The sequence below is a fragment of the Diceros bicornis genome, chromosome 20 (genome assembly GCF_020826845.1).
Source record: "Diceros bicornis minor isolate mBicDic1 chromosome 20, mDicBic1.mat.cur, whole genome shotgun sequence".
NCBI lineage: Eukaryota > Metazoa > Chordata > Mammalia > Perissodactyla > Rhinocerotidae > Diceros > Diceros bicornis.
In genome coordinates, this window is record NC_080759.1 from 48,209,645 (window position 1) to 48,235,272 (window position 25,628).

Genomic DNA, 25,628 nt, shown 5'->3' on the forward strand with positions numbered 1-25,628 from the left:
AATGCATGGCTTTGTTCCAATAAAACTTTATTTACAAAAACAGGTGGCAGGCCAGTGTGGCTCACAGGATATAGTTTGCCAACCCCTGCTCTAACTAAATATATTGTCTCATTTTAGTTTTAATACTCAAAAGTTGAATTCTGTTTTGGCTTAAAGTGTGCTACCAAGATAGCTATTGTGATGAATTTCATTCAGAAATATTCCGGAAAAATGTACCAGGAAACAAACTCCATTGTTAAATAATGAATACTTTGGACCTGCAGGAACCCCCCACCCCCTCCTTGACTTGCACCTTGCACGACAAGCAGTGTAGCCAGTGGTTCAGAGTGCTGGCGTGGCTGTCACTCTGCCGGGCTCTGTCTGGAGGAGCTTTGTGACCCTGGATAAGTTAATTAACCTCTCTGTGCTTCAGGTTATGTGTCTGTAAAATGGAGGTGATGATAATCTGTATCTCATAGAATTGTTGAAATTAAATAAGAGCTAGCATTATAAAGCTAGCTTAGTGCCTGGCACAGAGTAAATCCTTGGTCCATGTTAGCCTTCATTATTACTGCTACCATGACTGCTGCTGCTGTTACTGTCACTGGTGCTGTTACTACAGGTAGTATGAGTATAGCTACTCCTTACTACTGCCTCCCCCACCACCACAGAGATTCATAAAACAAACCAGTCCATGCGTCAGAACAGAAGCGCTTCAATGGATCAACCACCCACAGATGATCATAGCAGCTACTCACACGGTGTCACTTTGGACTTGAACTTGTCCATGAGTAGAGGAGGCACTGTGCTCCAGGGATGCTGGGGCAGAATCCGCAGGGATTCTGACGTTAGAAGAAGTGGGTGCCTGTTGCTCCTCTGTCCTGGTGACTGCTGTGTGATGTGACTCAGATCACTCGCATTCTTTGGACCTGTTTAATGAAAATACTGATAGCTGCCCTGCCCACCTCCCAGGGCGGTAGAGATGAGCCCATGAAATCCTGTATGTAAAGTGCTTTGGAAGCCGTGAAGTGCTCTGCAAATGTTAGCTAATAGCATTTCCTGAGTGGTTTCCTCTCTGCCTTATATCACACATGTAATTTGATCATCAGGGTCAATTTAATTCATAGGGTGGTTGTGAGGATGAAGTGAGATCATACATGTAGAGTGCTTAATTCACTGGGGGAAACGGTCCTTGTTCAATGAGTAGGTAGCTGCTATTTTTATTAAATAAGTTTAAGACACCGCCTTTTATCGTAACCCATCGCCTTAGATTTCTATCCATCATTTGGACTAGAAATATTAAATGACCTTGTCATATAATGTGACAGACAAACTCTCAAATTTCCATGATCTAACACACTAAAACATAATAAAAACTTGGCAGAATTAAATTGCTAGTTAGTCTTCTCATCAGTAATTACTTTCTGACTGATTGATTAAAATGTCATACTAATAGTGGCACTTTATAGAAACTGGGAGCCGAAGGAGTCCCTCAGAGTAATCTTTTTGTGAGACAGAAGCCTGTCTCGCACATAGGGCACCTCAGTAGTCGCATTTCCTTAGAGGCTGGACGGAGACAGAGGAGGTTATAAAGCTTCACCCTGGAGCGATCACCTTCCAGTTCTCTGTGCTCCTAACCATTGGCCCTCAAAGTATGGGACTGCATTCACCGTGAAACAAAGAGGGTTCTTGGGGGCCAGGGATGGAAGTGTTACAGGAAACTCTGGGGTGAGGACTCCACGGTTCCACCGTATTTCCGTTCATTCAGTAACAGCTGAATAGAAAGCAGCAAAGAGTAGGCACAACCTAAATGTTCGTTAGTAGGGATCTGATTAAATACATTCTGGTAATGCCATACTGTGCAGCTATGGGGGGCCTCTGTGCCCTAACAGGAAACTCGCTCTCTAAGATGCCATTAGGTGAAAAGAGCAAAATGTGGAACATGTTTTAATTTGCCTTTTTTTTTTTTTAAACAAAGCATGTATGTGTATGTGCACATGAGCATCTGTATACATGCACACACAATCATATGTTTATACATGCGTAGAATAAGCTGGAAGGAAATAAAGGAAACTGGCAAGAGTGGTTTTCTCTTGCCGGCCCAGTGGTGCAAGTGGTTAAGTGCGTACACCCCACTGTGGTGGCCCGGGGTTCGCAGGTTGGGATCCCTGGCGCGCACTGACGCATTGCTTGTGAAGCTGTGCTGTGGCGGCATCCTGTATAAAGTGGAGGAAGATGGGCAAAGATGTTAGCTCAGGGCCAACTTTCCTCAGCAAAAAAGAAAAAAAAGAGGAGGATTGGCATCCGATGTTAGCTCAGGGCTGGTCTTCCTCACAAAAAAAAAAAAAAGAGTGGTTTTCTCCAGGAGAGCTGTGGGTTTTCATTGTATATATTCTCTGTATTTCTGACTTAAAAAAAAACAACCCCTACGTGCATTATCCTTTCATTTAATAACAACTTAATGGAGAAAAGGAGACAAGTTTACTTTTATCTCCCAATTTCTTTTACTTCCAACCTCATTAAACTCTGTACTGTAAAGTTCCTCTGTCACATCTTGCAGCTGAACTATTTCCCATAGAAAACACATTCTAGCTATGTCATATAAGTTGTTGAAAAAATAAATGGGTATCAAGCTGTGTTTTGGGCATGTTCTCTAGAAACGCATTTTGAGGACTGCTTGGCAGACTTTGTGACTGGCATTCGTTAGAGTCAAGATTAAGCCTGTGTCAGAGTTGAGTTTTTCTGTTGCTGTTTTCATGAAAGTAAATCACATATAGTTGAATAGAATTAGTTTCATTAAGGTGTTTTTCCGCCGTCCATTTATTTAATTGTTCAGTTTTAGTATACATGTAGAGTAAGATCAGAATTGTTAATTTATACCCCCAAGGGAAACAACTTTTTCAACTATGGTACAGTGCTTATATGGGACTCCTTTGCCTTTCATCTTAGACTGAATAGACTCCATTTCTGAAGTTACTTTAGTTGGCATCTTTTCCGCCCAATCCTTCAGTGATGTTGTTTCATATATTTGTAATACATTTAGATTCTTTTGTGACAGTGTGCATTATTTCTTAGGATTTTCCAAGGTTCATTCTTGTACTGTAAAGTTCTACGGATTTTGACAAATGTGTCATGTCATTCATCCATCATTAGAGTATCGTACAGAATAGTTTCACCAACCTAAAATTTCCCTGTGCTTTACTTAGTCATTCATCCTCCTGAACCCCTGACAACCACTCATCTTTGTACTGTCTCTGTAGCTTTGCCTTATCTAGAATGTCATGTAATCAGAATCAAATAGTATATGCCCATTTCAGACCGACTTCTTTCACCTAGCACTGTGTATTTAAGGTTCCTCTGTGTCTTTTGGGAGCTTGATAGCTTTTTTTTTTTTTTTAACATCTGAATAATATCCCATTGAATGGATGTACCACAGTTTCTTTGTCCATTTGCCTATTGAAGGACATCACAATTGCTTCCAGTTTTTGACGGTTATGAATGAAGCTGATATAAACATACATGTGTATGTTTTTGTGTGAACATGAGTGTTCAACTCAATTGGGTAAATACCTACCAGCATGACTGCTGGATCGTATGTGAAGACTACGTTTAGCTTCATAAGAAACTGTCTTCTGTATTGGCTGTATCATTTTGCATTCAACCAGCTATGAATTAGAGTTCCTGTTGTTGTACATCCTTGCCAGCATTTGGTGCTTTCAGTTTTCTGGATTTTAATCACTCTCACAGGTGTGTAGTGGCATGTCATTGTTGTTCTGATTTGCAGTTTCCTAAGACAGTTGATGTTGAGGGTCTTTCCATATGCTTCTTAGCTATCCCTATATACTCTTTGGTGATGTGTCTGCTCAGAGCTTTTGCCTCTTTTTAAAATTGGGTTGTTTTTATATTGTTGAGTTTTAAATGCTCTTTGTGTATTTTGGATACAGTCTTTTTTCAGATATGTTATGTCAAATATTTTCCCAATGTGTTGCTTGTTTTTTCCTTGTCTTAACAGTGTCTTTTACAGAGAAGTTATTAATTTTAATGAAATCCAACTTATCAGTTTGGTTTTTCATGTACTGTGCTTTTGATACTGTTTCTAAGTCATGGCCAAACAAGTACATTAGCTGTAAACAGAACCAGATTTATGCAGTACAGAAGTGTAAGTGTGTACGTATCTGAGGTGTCAGGTCCAAAGGTAGGCTATTTAGTGAGAAATTCATAAAATTCAGCTCCTACCCTGAAGGAATTTATAATCTAATGGAGAGTTCACATGGATACGTCTAACGGATATACAAAAATATGTGACGTGAGGAAGAGCATGTCAAGGTCACAGAGGGCACCGGTCGGATGCATCAGGAACCATTTTATTGAGGAGGGCATATCTGAGAGACCGCTAAAAGATCCATGAAACTCAACAGTTGAAGACAACGAGAGAACATTTCAAGTGGAGAGACTAGCCTCAGCTGAGATAAGACAGGAAGTGAAGGTTGTGGTCAAGAAACAGCTAGAGTTACCTATAATTTGACTAAAATGTAGGGTATGTGTAGGGATATATTGACGAGGAAGGTAGAATGGAGCCATATTGCGGGGGCCTCGAATGTGAAATTGAAGCCTTTGTCTTAATGTGGCGTGGGCTGGAAGTTTGTGAATGGTTATGACATGGCTAAAGCGATGCCTTAGAAAGATTTCATCTATGTGCATGTGTGCATGTGTATTATTTATGTTCAAATTTTTACTTTCCCGTTAGGTAGTTGGGGTTTATGTGGGTCTGAAGTGAGCACAACAGCTTCCAGCTGTAGCAGAATCAAGTTTTCCTTGCTTAGGGTGATAACTGTGGGCCCGGCAGGGTGTGGTGTGAAGGCTGTCCTTGGTGAGTGAGAAATTTCCACGCTCTATAATCTGACCTCCAGGACGGGCTCACAGCTTTTGTGAGTCGTGTAACCTGTTGCTTCCTGTTCCCCACCCGGGAAGGGGTTGCCTCTTCTCCAGGGGAAATTAGTTTCGGCCTCTTTTCTCAAAATGGGAAAATCAGCAAGTGGCAACAACTGTGTAAAATGTTTAACAGCCAGGGAGAGAAACAATGGATATAAGTACAAAGAACCTTTGTCACTGGTTTAATTGGCTTTTGTTTACTGTCTGTTCAAGGTCAGGGAAATTATATTGCTGCTCTAGTAACCATGCTTTTGAAAACTATTCAAAGCATGATAAACTTCTATCCAATATTTATTAACTGCTTTTGAGAGTTTGATGTAGCAAAGACAGCAAATAAAGATCAAGAGGGCTTGCATCTTTTTTCTTTTTTTTTTTTGTTGTTGTTAATTAGTAAGAGGTGGGGTCGAGAGTCGTGTCAAGACTTTCTCAGTCAATACAGGGCTGGAAAGATATTTCATTAGTGTAACATAATCCACTTTTGGTAAGCTCTTCTGTAATCTTCTTAACGTTGGTGAAGGGTTACCAAAAAGTAGGGTTTCGGGGCCAGCCCGGTGGCGTAGTGGTTAAGTTCGCGTGCTCCACTTTGGCGGCCCAGGCTTCACAGGTTCAGATCCCAGGCTTGGACCCACACACCGCTCATCAAGCCATGCTGTGGCAGCATCCCACATACAAAATAGAGGAAGATGGGCATGAACGTTAGCTCAGGGACAGTCTTCCTCAAGCAAAAAGAGGAAGATTGGCAACAGACGTTAGCTCAGGGCCAGTCTTCCTCACCAAAAAAAAAAGTAAGGTTTGTTTGTGTTTCAAGTTGAATAAAGGAGAGGTATATCCCATAATGGTAATGCAAACACAAATACACCTCAAATCTTACATCCTCTCTGTACGGCTGCTGTGCCTGTGCCCCACTCCACAAGAGTTTCTTATCAACATAAAGAATTAGCTAATGGTTCTTTTTACTAAATAATCAATTTGTTTTATATTTCTTAGGATGCCAGGACTAATCCTCCATAATATGAACTGTGTATTAAGTCCCCCAGTTGCAGACCTAATATGTATGTAAATAAAGTTTACAGTATTTCACAGAGGAAGTAAGTCAGGATCCATTAAAATATAATGATAAAAAGTAGAACTCTTTAATTTTGTTTTAGAATGTTATGCTACTCACTTTGAGAAACAATCTACCAATGGAAGGGTGAAGTCTTATAAGATACAACATTTAAAGAAATTTTTTTGAAGCTACTAAGTTAGGGCAAAGAGACAGGTGTTGGTATGATGCTCAGATGCCGTGTTCGGTTTCTCTGTGCTCTGAGGACCTGTATTGCCGGGCCCAGGGCCCGCTGCCATGCTGCATTCTAAGCAGATTGCAGCCAAAGAGAGCCTACGTTTGTCGGGTCAAAGCAGGGACTGGGTTTGCTCTGGTGCATCCCGTACATACCATTACCTGTCTGGTTGTTCAGTCTAGACGGTTCCTCAAACATACTTCAGATTGATTAAAGTAATAAGTAATGCCTACTTTTACCTGATCTCCAAGACACTGTGATCATTTCAAGTGTTTAGTTTTTAGACTTTAAATAAATTCTCTCCTCAAGAGAGAGGGAAGGACTCATTCTAGAAATAAATTATAGCCTGTGTTCAGAAGCACCCACATGAATTAATTCATCAAGCCGTATTTGGGATTTGTTACTAAAACAAAAGCAGTCCTTATTAAATATGTTGTCACACGCAGTCTCCTTCCACAGGATGCAGTTCAGTGCGTTGCGAGTATATGCTTCTGTCCACTGTTGTGTATCGATTCTTCTCGAACGCCCACACTTGGCAGGTACCCAAGGAGAAGAGAAGAGATGCAAATGCAGTTGCAGCTGCAAGTAGGTCAGAGAACATTTGAATTCTCTGTCAGCTATCTGAGGCTGAGACGCAAAGTCAGGATGTTGTCAGCCTTTTGTTGTCTGTGTTAGTGGGACCACAGTGACCAGAGATGGATTTGTTCCGAGTTTGCTATTTGGTTTTCCAAAAGGTTTCCTCTGTTCACCAGTTATTTCCACGTACAGATATTCGCCTGAACTCCCGTGTAGTGAACCACATTGCCGTGGCCCTTAGAATTGTGATTTTTATATCACTGTGTTTACACCAAGTCAGCAGCTGCTAGTTGGTCCCTAAGGCCCCTACAGTGCTATAATCTTCAGAGAACGCCTCCGTGCGCCCAGAAGACGGGGTGCTGCTGGGAATGCTACCATAGGGGGCCACATTCTCTTCCTAGATTTCATCGTAATCTTTTCCCTAAAGAAGTTTCCAACTCATTCCTCTGAGAATTATATCCTATGGAACTATGCCAGCAATTTTATAACGTATCAGTAGGAAGATATGGTTTGTGTGTACAAGTTTGATTCACACTAGTTTTCAGGAATGCAAAGCTCTTTGAGACTTAACTTTCCTAATTGTTTGATTTAAGCAAATATTGAAACTGGTTTGAACAAGTCATTTAGCCTTGCCCACTTCCAGTTTCCTCGTCTACAAAATGGAGTAATCATACCCGTCTAACCCACCCCATCGGGTTTCTGTGTTCAGCTGCTGTGTGAATGGAGGGATTGCTATCGGTACCTTACACACACAAACAAAAGAGTACTTGGTGCCTGCACGGCTGCTGAACAAGGATTTGAAATTCAGTGCGTATAATCAACAGCAGATCTTTGAGGGTAGAATAATAGAATTCTTTTTTAAAAAATTATTAATGTTTTTAACATATTTTTGTGATTGTTACCTTGGACTTCAAAAATAATATATGCTTCTTAAAGAATGAAGTGTCATTCAAAAATTAAGGCAAAATGAAATACGTGGTTAATGACCATTATTATTGAGAAGTAAATTTAACTTTGAGCTTCCTGTCAGCCAAGGCAAAAGGGGGAATACAATACATTTTCTACTCTTTTTTCCTCTTTTAATCACTGCGTTTATTTCCTTTTTTTTAATTTGTTTTTGTGAGGAAGATTAGCCCTGAGCTAACATCTGTTGCCAATCCTCCTCTTTTTTTTTTTTTTTTTTTTTTTTTGCTGAGGAAGATTGGCCCTGGGCTAACATCTGTGCCCATCTTCCTCTGCTTTATATGGAACACCGCCACAGCATGGCTTGACAAGCAGTGTGTCAGTCCGTGCCCAGGATCCAAACCCGTGAACCCCGGGCCGCTGAAACGGAGCATGCAAACTTAACTACTACACCACCGGGCCGGCCCCAGTTTTCATTTATGTTTATCTTGCACAAGATGGGACATAAGTAAATTACAGTGAGTTGTATGGTTGTCAGTTTACGAATTATAGTCAAATAAAGCATGTCATTTCTTTTAGAGACACTCATTTTTTCCCCTCTTAAACCAAATTTTAAAAAATTTGATCTCACAGATCCAAGTTAAGTGATATTAGGTAACGGTGGATGATGGCAGAGTGAAATAAGAATCAGTTATGTGCCTGCCCTACCACGCCGTCTGGCGTGTCGTCCCCTCTCAGTAGAGTGAGGAGTGTTATGTGTGTGCTCGTCAGGAGCCTCCGAGGCAGGGGGTGGGTCTCCCCTCAGCAGCAGTGTGCTGGATGCGCCACCATCGCCTGACCTGCTGTCTTGCCGATGTAGCTTCACCAGGGCTGCTTCTGCCTTCAGAGTAGAGAGAAGTACCTTCTCCCTAAAGTCTTGGCCGGCCCCCACCAAACCCCATGGGCCTGCGTGTGGCAGGCTGGATTGCCACCTCCGCCCCCTCTTCCCGGGTTCTTCAGTTGGTTTCTGTTACGATCTCTCAAATGCTGAAAAGCATTGGAACTTCGAGGGTCCAAAGATAGTAAACTCACTAATTTCTCTAATTTAATAAGCACAGATTGAATGTCCCTGTACTGTAGTCAGGTGGCTCTTTCCAAGTCCGCTGTCACACTTCCTGCTGTCTTTATACAATATTTATGAAATTATGGAAGGCTGGGTAACACTCAGGGCAATCAGATTCATTAACGCATAAATGCATTCTTTCTATGTCTTCGTTGTAAAGCCTCTCCCCCGCACTGTGTCCTTGTTTGCCAGGGCCCACTTCTCTTGCCCTTTATTTGGATTTTAAGCTGCAGAAGGTAGGGCTTGCCCATAGTTGATTTTTGTGGAGGCCTTAGCATGCTCTGTTGTCAGTCATTTGTTTTGTCTAGGCATTCTGAAATCTTATTTTTTCAGATTGTAGGAAAGTTTTTCTTTTTTTTTTGTAGAATTCAATTACCTGAAACTAAATATAATTAACCCTGTCTCCAGGATGCAAACTTTCTTTTGTATCCCTTTCTTCTTGTCCATTGTAAATGGCTCTGTGTCTGTCTGACTTCTAAGATACTCTTTTTTTTTTTTTAACAGCTTTATTGAGATATAATTCACATACCATACAATTGACTCACTTGAAGTGTACAATTCAGTGGGTTTTTGTATATTCACAGATATGTGCAACCATCATCATAGTCGATTTGAGAACATTTTCATCATCTTGAAAAGAAACCTTTTGGCTCTCCACCCCTCTGGATCCCCATCTCTTCCACCAGCCCTAAGCAACCACTGCTCTTTCCTTTTTTATTTTTATTTTTATTTTTATTTTTATTTTTTTCCCCCAAAGCCCCAGTAGATAGTTGTATGTCATAGCTGCACATCCTTTTAGTTGCTGTACGTGGGACGCAACCTCAGCATGGCCGGAGAAGCAGTACGTCGGTGCACGCCCGGGATCCGAACCTGGGCGACCAGCAGCGGAGCATGCTCACTCAACCACCAAGCCACGGGGCCGGCCCCCACTGCTCTACTTTCTGTCTCTGCAGATTTCCCTGTCCTGGACATTTCTTATGAATGGGATCAGATAGTATGTGGTCTTTTGTAACTGGCTTCTTTCACTTGGTATAATGTTCATGTTGTACCATGTATCAGTGCTTCATTCCTTTTTATGGCCAAATAATATTCCATTGTGTGGATAGACCACATTTTGTTTATCCATTCATTAGTTGCTGGACATTTGGGTTGCTACTACTTTAAAGTACCCTGACAGCAGCTTCTCACCTGCTCACCCTGCGTCCCTTTTCCTCCCTCCCCCTGTTCCATGCAGGACTTTAGAATCCATTCTGTATCTGATTTTTTCACTTTGTAAAAGATAATTTCCCCCCCTTTTCTCTTAGCTCTCTCTTCTTCCCACCGCCCATAATAGTGCCCCTGACTCAGTAAGGACCTAGCATGTATCCTTCTATGCTTTTCTGCACGTGCGTATCTAGGCGTATATATTCATGCACATATGCATCCATAGAGCAGGGTTTTTTTTGGGTGGAGACATGGTTTGCTTTACAAAAATGAGATTGTGATTCGTGCTTTTCTGCATCTTTTCTCACTCACCTTGCAAAAGGCTTGAGTCAACTGGTGCATCTTTAATTTGGTCTTATTTTATTGGCTGCATAATATTTCATGATGTGCATGATATTAAAATACACCCAGCCGTGCCTCTGGTCTGGTTTCCAGTTTTGCCACTGCCAGCAAGAGAATTCTTCTACAGCACAGGCCTGAGCACGCTCATCTCCTGCTCGAGCCCCAGGTGGCTCCTTAGTCTACAAATGGCCATCAAACGTGAGCGCAGTGTCCACCCTCAGCCCGGGTCCCTCCCCACCTCCCCCGTTCTGTCCCAGACTAGCTACTGAACATGCCAGGTTCTTTTTCTGCCTCTTAGCTTTTTCCCACGCTGTGTTCTCTATGTGGAATGCCCTTCCCCTCCAGCAGTGAATAGAAGTTTAAGAGCCCAAACTCTGGTTCAGACCAGGGTTCAAATTCGTGCACCACCTGTACCACCTCAGTATTTTTCTTTCTCCTGTGTTCCCAGAGAACTTAATTTTAATCTTTAATATGGATTTATATTGAGCTTTCTAATATATACATAGTGATGTTTGGCACACCTGTCACCTTCCTAAATTTCAGGGTCCTTGGAGACACAGTCAGCCCCTGTGAGGCCCTGCATGTGTGGGGACAGGGGGTATAAGGGAAATCTCTGTACATTCCTCGCAATTTTGCTGTGAACCTAAAACTGCCCTAAAAAGTTGCTTAAAAAAAAACTATGGAGACAGTAAAAAGATCAGTGGTTGCCAGGGGTTGTGGGGAGGTAGAGATGAATAGGCGAAGCACAGAGGATTTTTAGGGCAATGAAACTACTCTGTATGATGCTCTGATGGTGGATACATGTTATTATACATTCGTCAAAACCCATAGAATGTACAACACCAAGAGTGAACCCTGGTGTCAACTATGGACTTTGGGTGATTATGATGTGTCAGTGTAAGTTTATCAGTTGTAACAAATGTCCCATTCTGGTGACAGATGTTGATTAAAGACAGAAAAGAATCGAGCCCCCACCTTTTTTTGTTCTAATCCTCCCCAAGCATGAATCGTGAAACCTTGCACATAGGTGTTTAATAATTTCATATTCAGTAAATGGATATGACCAGACTTCTGTGACTATAATTGCCCCAGTTTATGGCCGTTACTTCTAAACTCCACCCCATTTGTTGCCATCAAAACTTCACTGTTAGACCCTGCAGGCAGTCTTTGTCACAGTGAGCTCTGGTTCTGGAAAACCAGTTACCAGTGAAGACTGGAATGCATTCTCGAAGTTTTGAAAGGCAACATGCCTTTAAGTGGTGACTTGTCCAGCCTCCAGCTGTGTCATCTTTGAACATTAAATTCACCCGGGAAGGAAGTTGAAACTAAAAAGAGAACCACCAATGGAAATACAGGTTTACCCGCCTCGTGATTGCAGTGTGGTTGCCCATGGCGACAATCTGCCTATAGATCCCCCTTCCCTGGTTCAATTTCTGTGAAGAGGCAGAAACACAATCGCGATGGGAGTCTGGAAAGAGCGGCCACTCCTGGGGGCTCTCTCCCTCCCCTCCCTGGGCCGTATGAAATCCTACAACCACACCACACTAATTAGCCCAAGAATGGGAGGGGTTGTCATGACGACCGAGCACTTTTTAAAGCACTGGAATGGTGTTCATTATTGTTCAGTGTCTTTAGCTGTGGCGAAAAGGTCAGTGTGGCAGTTGTTTTCCATATGAATTTTGGCCTGAGAGCCAAACGGAAGGTGGAATGCTCATCGGAGAGCCGGGAAGATGGTAAGTGCGGCTGAACTTTTTGGGATGGGGCATCCCTTTGGTGATATTTTTTAGAATGTTTTAATAACTCTAGTGCGAAACTAAGGAATTGTACAGACTGTTAAATAGAGATTGGAAGGAAAGAAGCAAGGAAACACAGTAGGGGTCAGGAATGCTGAAGGCTTGAAACATATTTAGAGATACTTTTTATTAAAAGTCTTTGAGCATCCAATGATTAAATATTAAATTAGAAGCTTCCTCCGATTATGAATTTAACAAAGTTGACCAAGTCTGATGATTTATGCAGGGCTTGTTTTATGTTAGTTCTGTCCTACTCTTTGTAGATTGCTGCTGGTCAGATTCTATTCCCAAATAAATAGAACGGAAGCATTTTAACCAAATACCTTCAGAATAGTTGCCTCTCTCATTTTTTAATCCAAAGATAAGATATGAGTAACCAACGGTAATTTTGTTTTCATATTTTCGTCTTTCTTACTTTTCTAAGGGTATTTTAAATAATCATGGCTAAAAACCAGGCAGCCGCAATTCTTTGGAGGTTTGCCCTAGTTTATTGGCTATCCGTGGGTAGAGTACTGCTGAGTGAAGACAATTTGACCACAGCGTTTTTAGAAGACATTAAATTTAAAAGAAGTCAGCCTGTTGGAGATGATGGCAGCTGCGCCATCAAAAGCTGTAAAGGAGATTTGCAGAGCATTCTTTCCATTTATTTTCGCTAGTTTGGAAAGCATACAGAATAACATGGCTTAAAGCCTAATTTTGTGTTAATGACTGACTGTGTTTTTAAGAGTCACAAATTTAAGCCACTTTCCAGTTTTTACGCTTTTTTTAACAATGCCCTTATGTCCTCTGGCGCTGTTTTTCAGTCGTTTTATGCACAGTTGCGTAGGATTAGAAAATACAAATTAATTAAAGGGAATGAGTGGTTGGATCAAAAAACAAACCACTGCCCCAAAAGCTGTAAATGGGAAATGGCCTACTTTTGGGCTTTGCTCTGAAAGACTATTGTCCTGTCAGCAGTGCCAGTTTGTTTGGCAACTGAGCAGATAAGAGAATGCATTTCAGAACATTAGGTCTTGGTTTGATCTCCTCTGGCTTTATTTGTGTGTTCTGGGATTAATTTATTTAGTGATCATACTGTGGAGCTCTCAGTGAATGGGGTATTTGACTAGAAATTGAGAAAATTAAAATTCTTTATGCTTCTAGTCTCTTTTCTCCACTGGTGCGTGCTTTCTCTCTCTCCCCACTTCCCCTAGTCCCTCACTGGGTCACTGTATTCTTTAGCTAAAAAATGCATTGGAAATTGAAGTTTAAAGAGTAATGAAGTGATATTTGTACAACACTTTAGATTCTTTGGAAAACAGTATTAAAAATGGTGATGCATTTATAATATTTGTAAAACTGTCAGAAGTTTGAACATGGATATTACTATTAAGGAATTATTGTTTTTGTGTGTGTGTGTGTGTGTGTGAGGAAGATCAGCCCTGACCTAACTTCTGCCAATCCTCCTCTTTTTGCTGAGGAAGACTGGCCCTGGGCTAACATCTGTGCCCATCTTCCTCTACTTTATATGGGACGCCGCCACAGCATGGCTTGATAAGCGGTGCTTTGGTCCGCGCCCAGGATCCGAACCTGTGAACCCCAGGCCGCCAAAGCAGAGCGTGCAAACATAACCGCTACGCCACCAGGCTGGCCCCAAATTATTGGTATTTTTTAAGATGATCATGGTGTTGTGGTTATATTAAAAAATGATACTGATATATTTATGCGTGAGATGGTGTGATGTCTGGGACTTGCTTCAAAAAATCCAAGAGGAGGGCAGTGCGTGGGCTCATGGGTGGGGCAGGATTGACATGGGGTGATGGTTTATGAAGCTGGGTGATGGGTATGTGGAGGTCGGGTTCATTTTCTAATGTGTATTTTTGTATAGGTTCAAAATGTGTGTGTATGTGTAAAACAATGATGGAGGTGGCAGGTGGCCCCGTTAACTTTATCCTCTTACCTTTTTGCGTGTTTTAGATGCCAGACCAGTTTGACCAGGCGGTTGTGCTAAACCAGCTGCGGTACTCCGGGATGCTGGAGACGGTGAGGATCCGCAAGGCGGGCTACGCGGTGCGGAGACCCTTTCAGGATTTTTACAAAAGGCAAGACAGAGCTGAATGGATCCTCTTTCTTTTCAAACGAATTGGGAAAAGAGGGAGTCGCAGCAAGAGGTGACGTGGACATCTTTCTGTTGCAGGTATAAAGTGCTGATGAGGAACCTGTCTCTGCCTGAGGACGTCAGGGGGAAGTGCACAGCCCTGCTGCAGCTCTACGATGCCTCCAACAGCGAATGGCAGCTGGGGAAGACGAAGGTAAAGTTACGGAGAAAGAACACCCGCCCCACCAAGCCCCTGAGAGATGTTAGGGCGATGCCGAGAGGTTCGGTGTTCTACGCTACTGCCGACCACTTGTTTCCTAACATTAGGGAGATACTAATGTTATCATGCCCACCATAATCTGTTGTCTTCCACACAGTTAATATTTTATTCGAAGCCCTTAACTTTTCAGGGGCTTCATTTTCACTGGAGGACACCTTGAAACATGGTACCCTATGTGTTTGTGTGTGTGCATTCATTCAGGCAGTCCACAAACGTTGGCAGGTGTGTAACTCACTGCCGTGGAAGTGCTGGGCGGCCTCCTGCGTCTAAGAAGTGAGACCCCCAACCCCTCTAACTTTTCATGGTTCAAGTGCTGGATATAACCCTGCACCACTGCAGCTGTTGTGCAGGAGACCAGCAGTCAGTCTGAAATCCCATAGGTTGCCAAAAGTCCAGTCCAGAAAGCCAAGTAAAATCCACTTTTGAACAGGCTGGTGTGAGAGCTGAGTGGCAGCAGTCTGGCCTGAACACCAACAATTAGCCATGAAGTTGGTTGTCTGACCTCTTCTCCCGTATCGGGGAACTGCCAGAAACCTCACTGGCCTCCCACTCTCATCCACCACCCCCTCCAGTGTCTTATCGCCCAGCAAAGACAGAAATATGACCCAGGACCCAGAAATGCAGCCACCGGGGGGGCTGGCCTTTGGGTTTATGGATGTCCTCAAAGGTAAGAGGTGGGCTTCATGCCTGATCCTCCCAACCCTCCAGGTAGCAGTGCAGCATCAGAGAAGTATTTTAAAGTTTCCACTCAAATTACATTGTTTTTAACCGAGGAGTTCCTTTGTTTTAAAAAAAAAGGAGAGAGAGTAAAAAGGAGAAAGGAGTGGAGGGAGAGAGGAAGAGAGAAAGAAAGACACATATCTTGCAGTTTGACTGTATTAGTCAGCTCGAGTTGCTATAATAAAATGTCATGGACTGGCGGCTTCAACAACAGGCATTTGTTTCTCACAGATCTGGAGGCTGGAAGTCTGAGATCAGGGTGCCAGCATGGTCTGGGGTGAGAACCCTCTCCCTGGTTTACAGACGGCTCCCTCCTTGCTGTGCCCTCATATGGCAGACAGCGTGAGCTCTGGCCTCTCTTCCTCTTCTTATAAAGGCACTGATCCCATCAGGGGGACCCCACCCTCCTGACCTCATCTAAACCTAATTACCTCCCAAAGGCCCCACCTCCAAATACCATCGCATTGTGGGTTAGGGCTTCAATGTAAGAATTTGGGGGCGGGGACCCAAACATTCAGTCGGTAAGCTAAGTATTTAGGCATCATCTCGAGGCCATTCAGCAAGGGAAAGTGTATAATGAACATACTCCTCTGTTCTTAAGGAATTTTAACTGGCCAGAGATTAAGATAGAAACATCTAATAGGGTAGAGATGGCATGCAGAGTATTGTATTAATTTTCTATTGCTCTGTAATAAACCACAAACTTAGCAGCTTTATCGACACGTATTAATTATCTCATGGTATCTATGAGTCAGGGGTCCAGGCCCGGCTTAGCTGTGTCCTCTGCTCGGGGTCTCCCAAAGGTGCAATCAGTGTCGGCAGGGGCTGCAATCCTTCGGGAACTCCGGTCCTCTCCCCCACTCATGTGGTGCTAAAATCCAGTTCTTTGAAGTTGTAGGACTAAGGTCCCTGGTTTCTTGCTGCTGCCACCCTGGGCTGCTCTCAGCTCCTAGAGGCCCCTGGAGTTCCTGACCACATGACCCCCTCCCAGACCCTCCTGCAGCATGGCAGCTAACTTCTTCCAGACCAGCGGGAGAAACTCTTACTCCAGCCTCCTAAGACGGAGTCTTAGATAATGTAATGTATTCACAGAAGTGACATCCCACCGCATTTGCCGTATTCTGTTGGCTAAAAGGAGGTCACAGGTCCCATCCACACTGGTAGGATTAAACAAGGTGTAACTCACTGGGGTCACCTTAGGGTGTGTCCTCACACGTTTATAGTCTTTCCACCTGGAATTCTACTCCCTCCTCCTTATTTAGCCAACTCATTCTTCCGGTCGCACCTTAGATGTAGACTTTTTGACATTCTTCAGTGGACCCCATCCCTAAAGCTCACCCCTAAACTGGGTTAAGCCACCTCCTCCTCTGTCGTCCCACATCATCCTATTTTTGGCCCCGTTGTGACACTTAACATGCTGTCATGCTGTCTTGTCATTGCCTGTTGACTTCTCTACAGTTGCCCAATGGCGAATGTAGAGTTACTTGCCCATTCTTCTACACAGTACACATAGTAGGATCTCAGTTAGTGTCTGTTAAGTGCTGGAAACCCCTGAGGGATGGCACAGGATATGACACATGTAGTCACTCAAGGCAGACTTCCTAGGGCAGGTGGCTCAGGTGAAGCTCTTGGCAGTACAGTACAGTCTGCTCTGATTGTTTTTTGCATTTGCTGTAAACTGGTATCCTCCTGTCTCATGCCTTATACAGTGGGGTAACATCAAAGATCGTTATGACTCACCCAGCCAATAACAGTGTCTTCTGAGCTCTGAAGAACCAATCCAACTTCACTTACAACTTACATTATAGAAATCAGGCCCAAGCAAGGCTCAGAACTGTAGCACAGGGACACAGAGACACAGAGACGTGGGCATTGTCCTCCATTCACAGTGTTGCTGGGAGATGAGAGAGACCGCACAACAGATAAATTAAATCATACGTTGTAGTCTCTTTAAAGAATGAGGACAGCTTCTCCAGGAGAGAGCATTGTGGATTGAAATGATCAGGGAAGTATTCAAGAAGAGGAAATCTTTAAAGAGGAGATAAATTTTAATTGGTAAAAAGTTGGAAGTAGAAGTAGAATGGAAGCTTATCATTTCACATAAATATTAGGAAGTAAATGTAAACATTAAAGCATTTGAATTGTGTCAGCTCAATGGCTTTGACCTCAACTAGCGTTTGACTTAATTATACACTAGCGTGTGTGTCTGTTGGTGTTGCTGCCAGAAGGTCTTGGCATTTGAAGTTTTGAACCTCTAATGAACATCTGGATCTTCTGGTAAAGAAATTTCCATCATACTTACTTACACAACAGGAAAGTGTGGGCAGTATGGTAGTCAACAAATTACACGTGGCGCCAGGTCTGAATTAGCCGGCATGAATAAAACATATTTAGTCCTTGGAAGGCGAGAATTCCTGTCTGCTGGGGAAGCATTCCTAATGAAGGTAGGAGGCCTGTCCAGACCTCCGTGGAACAACCTGGACAGGAGATCCTGATGTCTTCCCCACTGAGAGGTTGAGTTGAGGGTGACCCAGGTGAGCAGCTGCTCCTCTCTCTTTTCCTGGTTTCCTGCCTCATGACTCCAGTACATTTCATTTTTCTGACCCCTGGTCTACATTGCCAGACTTTTTTTTCCGCTGTCCTATGGCAATAAAGCCTGCAAGAGGTATGTTTGTAAAGACATCTTACTAGAATAATCCATAGGCTCTTGAGCTAAGATAAGGATGAAAAAGGATGAAATTGTTCGTGTTGGATATTGAGTCAAGATCAGCAGAGCAGCCCCTCGAGTGGGCACTGCCCTTCCCTAAGCTGCTCGACGGTGCCTGCAGAGGAAAGCCCCTCTGTTCACAGCTGGGTCATACTGGCTCCATCGTGGCTGCATCCCGGGAACGTGGGGATGTGACAACGGCTCACCACAGGGCTAGGAGAACTGGCAGCACTTTCCGCGTGTCGTTGCATAAATTCAGGGTGGCTGTTAGTGAAGCCAAGTCAGATGTCTGAGAGCATCTTGCTCCATTTGTTTCCCCTTCAGGTTAGTGAAAGAGAATCTAGATAAAGACATGGGAGTAAATTTAATAGAGCAGAGAGCTCTCTTTTTAATAATTCCAACCAAGACATTATTTAGACTTCCAATCAGGTGTGAGACGTTTGTTGCTTCTTAAAGGTTTCCATTTGTTCATCTAATAAATGTATCGCTGGTTAGAACTGACACTTTTGTTTCCTTATGTCACAGCCACTACCAGTCTTTTCCAAGATTTGACTTACTGCTTTTTTCAAAATATTCACCAGAGCAAAAGCATTAGAGTAAGATCCTTAACATTGAAAAATAATCTTAAAGAGAATTTTTAGTACTTCTTTAAAGTCCAGTCTTGAAAACTGCTTCAGATTCACGGTGTTGATAGAGATTTGTATTTCTGAAAACTTTTTATCGTTATCGAACAGACGAGCTTTGTACTTCCGTCCTCTACATTAAAATTTTTTTTCTTGTTTTTTGTGCTAAAGATGCAGTCTCTTCATGCGTCAACAGAGCATATTAATTGCAGGTATAAGAAGAGGATCGTACAAAAAGCTTTCCTAGAATTATTTGTAGTAGAGTTTTACAAACACTTGGGAACCCAGTGCAGGAGTAGGTAGGGCTTCTGTGAGTTACATGGTGGTTTCTTTGTTTGCTCTTTTGCCCAAATGTCATGGAGGAGACAGAGCAGAGAGGCTGGAAAAATGTGACATGAAGAAAACATAATGTATCATTATAGGCCAGAATGACTCACAGGAGCATAAATCAAAAACTCAGGAATGAGGGAGTATGTCATGTAGCCTCCCCACACCGTGGCCTCATGCTGACTCTTAATAGAAAAGCATGAAAATATTTGTCACTATTTTTTTTAGGGAATAATTCAAAACTTCTTATGCATGCATTAAATCTGCAATTGCAAAAGTAAAAGCTACCTTGACTGAGGGAGAGTCTTAATATTTTCATATCTTCTCAAAAACTAGGAATTCTGATACAGAGTGCCAATTATCAGACACACTTATTTGACAAGCAGAGGATTGAGGTGCCCATGCCTGGAAACAGGCCAGCAAATAGCTACAATTTATTTAGCCCTAATTCTTGTGATGGCTTAACTGAGATGTAGTTTATCAAATGGTTCAATTCTAATTTCACACTCAGTTTTCAGAATAACATTCTTAATGTCATTTGTTTTAATGTGCATTCAAGTTGATGAAGCCAAGATGCTCTGAGCATAAGCACTTGAGAGGCTTGAAGAGAGGGATTCCATGGGATAGCGAAGGAACATTTTACAAACTTGCTAGATTTCTTTCCTGCTGTCCCTCCCTCCCTCTCTTCTTTCTTTCCTTTTTATAATATAGGGATTATCTCTGTATTTCTTGTTACTTACACTTATTTTGGGACTGATGCTGGTCTTAAACTGTCCCAGCCCACAATGAGATAAGTGTTTACAAACTTCCATAGCAATTTCATAGTCACTTTGAATTAATAATAATAATAACCCATTTCATTTAATCTAATAATAATAACCCCAAAATGGGACTTCTGTTTTATATATTCTTTTTGGGTTTTTCTTTCTATATATATATATATATATACGTATATATATATATATATATATTTTTTTTTTTTTTTTCTGTATATTACAAATGTCTTAGTCCATGACAGAAAGTTTGAAAAAAAACAAGGGCCCTCCCTCACCTTCCCCACAGCACGTTTGAGAAGCACTTACTGGAAAGCATGGCTGTGTGTGTGGAGCAAACTTAAGGAGAGAGAAAAGCCTTTCCCCCAAAGGATATCTCTGACTCAATTGCCTTCCTTCTACCAGCCACATTCTTTGGTTCTGACATATCACTCCCTCCTGGGCAGGTCTTCCTTCGAGAATCCTTGGAGCAGAAACTGGAGAAACGGCGGGAGGAGGAAGTTACGCGGGCAGCCATGGTGATCCGGGCCCACGTCTTGGGCTACTTGGCACGGTAAGAAGCCTGCGGAGGGGAGAAGCTGTTAAGCTCGGTGAGGAGGCCTTGTCCACTATGTGTGACCAGGCAGGGTAGCCCCGGTCATTGGCTTTCGTTCAAAATAGTCCTGAATGGAGGGATAGGACCAGGCTGAGGAGAGTCCCAGGTCAGTGCTCCTAACTTAGCGATGCCAGGCACCTGTGTAACCTTGACCTGGGCAGAAAGTAGGAATGGGGGCTCCTGGTGACTCCGTTAGAGCAGTAACATCAGGGGACCATGCTGAGATATTTAAATTGTTCACCTAGTTCCTCTGCATCAGACAGCCCGGCTGTTGACATTGGTATTTTGGCCATTGACATTGGCGTTATCTCATTGGGTCCACAGAGGCCCACTCTCCAGTGCTTGCTCAATGAGGCTGCTGCTTTTCATGTGCCTTTGAGTTCTGTCCACCTGTGCCGACCAGTGCGTCGCATGAAACCCCACACATTACATTTTCTGAAGTGCAAACCTGTCCTGCTCTGGCAAATCTTTTTTTCCCCCTCCCAAGCACAGGAGAATATATCAAATCTCTTGGTTCTGTTTACAACCCAACTTCCTGCCAAGACTTTTCAAAGTCAGCACTAGGGGTTATGTGTTTATTTAGCCAAGATAATGATACAGTCCTTGCTTTAGTTTTGTTTATTAGTTTTTCTTCTGCTTTGTTTTGCCCAAAGGGGCCTCCTGTTCGCTCCCATGTCTATAATGAATATCATTCCGGACCTAGGTCCTGTTCTTTTGTGTTGTGGCATTAATGTGCACTCATCTGAAGAGCTTGAAGCCTCATTACCTCAACAGTTACTCTGTTGTGCTGTTTTTGTTTTCATTTTCAGAAAACAGTACAGGAAGGTCCTTTACTGTGTAGTGATCATACAGAAGAATTATAGAGCATTCCTTCTGAGGAGGAGATTTTTGCACCTGAAAAAAGCAGCCATAGTTTTCCAGAAGCAACTCAGAGGTCGGATTGCTCGGAGAATTTATAGACAGCTGCTGGCGGAGAAACGAGAGGCAGAAGAGAAGAGGAGACGGGAGGAGGAAGAGGAAAAGAGGAGACAGGAGGAAGAGGAGAGGTACAGTACCTTTCTTGCTTGGGCGAAACCGAAGGGCACCTTTTGAGTTTTATGCTACATGTCCATCTTTGCAGCAAGAATTCCCCGTGGATGCTGCAGGACCTACCATTTCAAACAGGAGCTCTTGGTGGCTCGGATGTAAAATTCTGGGCAGCATTGAAATCCCAGTTCTGTGTATATTTTTATTCATTCACAGAATAAGTGTATTGCCAAAGGAAGCGGCTCTGTCCTTCATGCTTTTTACATTCTCTTTAGTAAAGCTTTAAAAAAAAATGTTAAGAGCCAGCCCTGATGGCCTGGTAGTTCAAGTTCAGCGCACTCCACTTCGGCGGCCCGGGTTAAGGTCCTGGGCGCAGAACCACACCACTCGTCGGTCAGTGGCCATGCTGTGGGGGCGGCTCACAAAGAACTAGAAGGACTTACAACTAGAATATACAACTATGTACTGGGACTTTGGGGAGGAAAAAAAAAAGAGAGGAAGATTGGCAACAGATGTTAGCTTAAGTTAGCTCTGTCTGGAAAGTGGTTCTAGGATGTTTTTCATTGCTTTTGTTTATTTTCACTGTCTTTTTTCTTTATTATTTTTAGAGAAAGAGAGAGGGCACGAAGAGAAGCTGAGCTCCGCGCCCAACAGGTGAAGGATGCTGTGACGATGTGGCAGCTCGTCAGTCCGTTTCCTTCCCACTGCAAACACTTTGACTCTAGGATTCAAAATTAAAATAAAGTATAAAGATAGAGGAAGAAGGACTTCAGAGAAGATGTTTATGATGCAATTTCTAACCCATTACAATTTGGTAGAAATTTGTGAATGTCTAAGATTTTAGTGTGAATCATGACAGTATAATTTCTCTAAACCAGTACACCCACTGTATTACTTTGCTCAGGCTGCCATAACAAAGTACCACAACCTGGGTGGGGATTAATCAGAAGAAATTGATTTTCTCATAATTCTGGAGGTTAGAAGTCCAAGATCAAGGTGTCGGCAGATTTGGTTTCTCCTGAGGCTTCTGTCCTTAGGTTGCAGATGGCTGCCTTCTTGCTGTGTCACATGGTCTTGCATCTGTATGCATGCGTCCCTAATGTCTCTGTGTGTGTCCCAGTCTCTTCTTATAAGGACGCCAGTCAGATTGTGTTAAGGCCCACCCTCGCAGCCTCAGTCTAACTTAATCAGCTCTTTAAAGGCCCTGTCTCCAAATACAGACACATTCTGAGGTGTAGTGGGGATTAGGGCTTCAATGCATCAATTTTGGAAGGACCCGGTTCAGGCCGTGACACACACATCGCATCTCGGTTCTTCACTGCAGAGGAAGAACAATGCTTATACTCTTGGTAGTGACGCTGTCTAACATCTTCCTTCCTCTTACGTCCAGGAGGAAGCAGCAAGGAAGCAGCAAGAACTGGAAGCCTTGCAGCAGAGTCAGAGGGAAGCTGAACTGAACCGTGAACTGGAGAAGCAGAAGGAAAACAAACAGGTAGAAGAGATCCTGCGTCTGGAAAAAGAGATCGAGGACCTGCAGCGCATGAAGGAGCGGCAGGAGCTGTCCTTGACCGAGGCCTCCCTGCAGAAGCTGCAGCAGCTGCGGGATGAGGAGCTCAAGAGGCTTGAGGACGAAGCCTGCCGAGCCGCCCAGGAGTTCCTGGAGTCTCTCAACTTCGACGAGATCGACGAGTGCGTCCGAAACATTGAGCGCTCCCTCTCGGTGGGCAGCGAGTTTTCGGGCGAGCTGGGTGAACTGGCTGAGAGCGCATGTGCGGAGAAGCCCAGTTTCAACTTCAGCCAGCCCTACCCGGAGGAGGAGGTCGACGAGGGTTTTGAGGCTGATGACGATGCCTTCAAGGACTCGCCCAACCCCAGCGAGCACGGCCACTCGGACCAGCGCACAAGTGGCATCCGGACAAGTGACGAGTCCTCGGAGGAGGACCCCTACATGAATGACACTGTGGTGCCCACCAGCCCCAGTGCTGACAGCACCGTGCTGCTCGCCCCGTCGGAGCACGGCTCCTCCAGCGGGGAGCCCACCTACTGCATGCCCCAGAACACCGGGGCCCTCCCCTCCCCGGATGGCGACTATGACTACGACCAGGATGACTACGGGGACGGCGCCATCACCTCTGGCAGCAGCGTGACCTTCTCCAACTCCTGCAGCAGCCAGTGGTCCCCGGACTACCGATGCTCCGTGGGGACCTACAACAGCTCTGGGGCATACCGGTTCAGCTCCGAAGGGGCGCAGTCCTCGGTGAGTACCCACCGTCCCCTTGGGGCCCAGGCTCGCCCACATTGGGAGGAAAGTTGTCTGTGATCCACCCCCCTATTGCACCATCACTTGGATGAAGACATCTCCCATAGAACATGCCAAGATTCCAAAGTCAGGCTCTTAAAGGGGATCCTAAACCCCTTTCTCTTGCCAGAAGCAATGACGTTAGTACATGGAACTTTGATGTGTCTGTCATAGGTTGAACACAAAGCCCAGAACTGCATTTTCCCCAAAGCCTAAGAAAACTGGCATTTGCAGTGGAGACTTTGGCTGTGTCTGTCATAACTTTGCAGCAGGTTGGGAAAGGAAACACACCCTAAACTGGAACTAGCATTGCCAAGGGTGTTTTAGAGAACTTTCTTAACGGTATCTTAACAGTCTATAACACAAGATGTTGTATCTTGTTCTGGTTGTAAGGGAGAAATCTTTAGAGCTTTAAACATGCTCTTTCCAGCTTCTGGATTAATTTATAGTTTACTTTATTTTTTCCTGTAGGTCATGCGTTAAATACTCCTTTCACTTTCTAGTAGACTTGAAGATATTTTTAGCATAGAATTTTAAAAGGAATTAACTCATGCGAGGCGTGATTAAGTTACACCTTTCAACAGCAGTGTTGTTTTTTGAAGAGATAGCCTTTGGGTTAAGGTATGTCTGGCGTTTTAAGTATCAATTCAATGGACCATTTGACCTTAAAAGTCAGTATTTTGTAATTCTGAATTCTTGTGATGACCATGTTCCGTTGTGATTTTGTGAATCGGTGTGTTGCTTCTTTCATCAGTTGTTTTTATTTTCACAGTGTTGGGATATGCTGGGCATTTTTGTTGCTTGTTCTCTGCCCTTTTGCTCACTGTTGGCTCTGTCTCTCCTTGTCCAGTTTGAAGATAGTGAAGAGGACTTTGACTCGAGGTTCGATACGGACGATGAACTTTCTTACCGGCGGGACTCGGTGTATAGCTGTGTGACGCTGCCTTACTTCCACAGCTTTCTGTACATGAAAGGTACGAGCTTCGGCCACTACGGCCCCTGGGTTGGGGGTAGAGTGATGGAAACTGAGGTTTTGTTTTCACTGAGGCTGATTGAGGGGGACTGGGAAAATCACCCCACATACCCCTTGCCTGGTGTTAGGTGAATGGAGGGCGCCATGATGGGGTGACATGGTCACACCAAGAAGAACCTTGCCTTGACTCTCCTCGGTGGGTACAGTGCTAGGACAGAGTTTGCGACCAGTGTCACCATTTTTAGTCTCTCTCTCACGTGCGCGCGCACACACACACACACGTGTATGCTTCTGCTGGAGTTCATGTAGCCCGTTATAATGATAAACTGCATTTTCCTCTCCCACGGGGTGTTAGAGAGCCTAGAAGGATATTCTATACATGGAGAGCAGTAAAGATCTTAGGGAGGGCCACACCTTGCTTCAAACTGCTTACAACACCTGCTGTCTGTCCCACACTTGGATGAGAATTTTAGTTGTGTGTTTTGATTGCTATTAAACTTTGCATGCACTGTATTGCATCTTAGTATCTGGGGACCTTGAAGCATATTCCTTTAGGGGAAAGTACTTAATTAGGACCTTGTACTCATGCCTTATTCACGTTCTCGACTCTGACTTCTCAGTCAGCAACAGGGACCGTGCAAAACCATAATCATCACCCATTTCTGGTAGGAGTTTTACACAGATCATTGCAAGAGGTGCCCATCTTGTTTCTCGTATGCCTGTAGACTGGATGAGGCAAAGGAGTCCAGACCTTGGGGACGGGGCAGGGACCATGAGAACCGTCGTCCCCAGATTGTGTCCTTTTTCTGCAGCCCTTTCTTTTCTCTCCTTTTCCTGTTGACCCCATCTTCAGGTTTTTTGTTTTCTCCGACCATGTTCTTCACTTTCTTTCTGGGGCCATCTTTCTTCATTTGCTTTTCCTTTTTTTCTTCTTCCCCATGGAAAACTTTGTATTCCATGTTCTCTTTTCCTGTTTCTTCTGTTCTTCACCTTTGTTTCTATTTTATATTGGCATATTTATCTTTTTTCATATCTCTTGTCCTCCTTAATATTTTTTTCTGTTCTTCACTTATGTTTTTCTTTTCATTGGATTTCTTTTTTTGCTACTTCTGTGCCCC

General features: G+C 43.6%; 1 protein-coding gene across 1 annotated transcript in view; it reads left to right on the forward strand.

Moving 5' to 3' along the window:
* The window catches only part of MYO10 (myosin X), a 214,619-nt gene that overhangs the window by 164,355 nt on the left and 24,636 nt on the right, over positions 1-25,628 (forward strand). Inside the window, exons 20-26 of the mRNA XM_058564310.1 lie at positions 14,067-14,191; positions 14,287-14,401; positions 20,064-20,170; positions 21,022-21,258; positions 21,847-21,892; positions 22,629-23,495; positions 24,388-24,511. Of these exons, the coding sequence (XP_058420293.1) occupies positions 14,067-14,191; positions 14,287-14,401; positions 20,064-20,170; positions 21,022-21,258; positions 21,847-21,892; positions 22,629-23,495; positions 24,388-24,511 (1,621 nt within the window). The remainder of the gene's footprint in view (positions 1-14,066; positions 14,192-14,286; positions 14,402-20,063; positions 20,171-21,021; positions 21,259-21,846; positions 21,893-22,628; positions 23,496-24,387; positions 24,512-25,628) is intronic.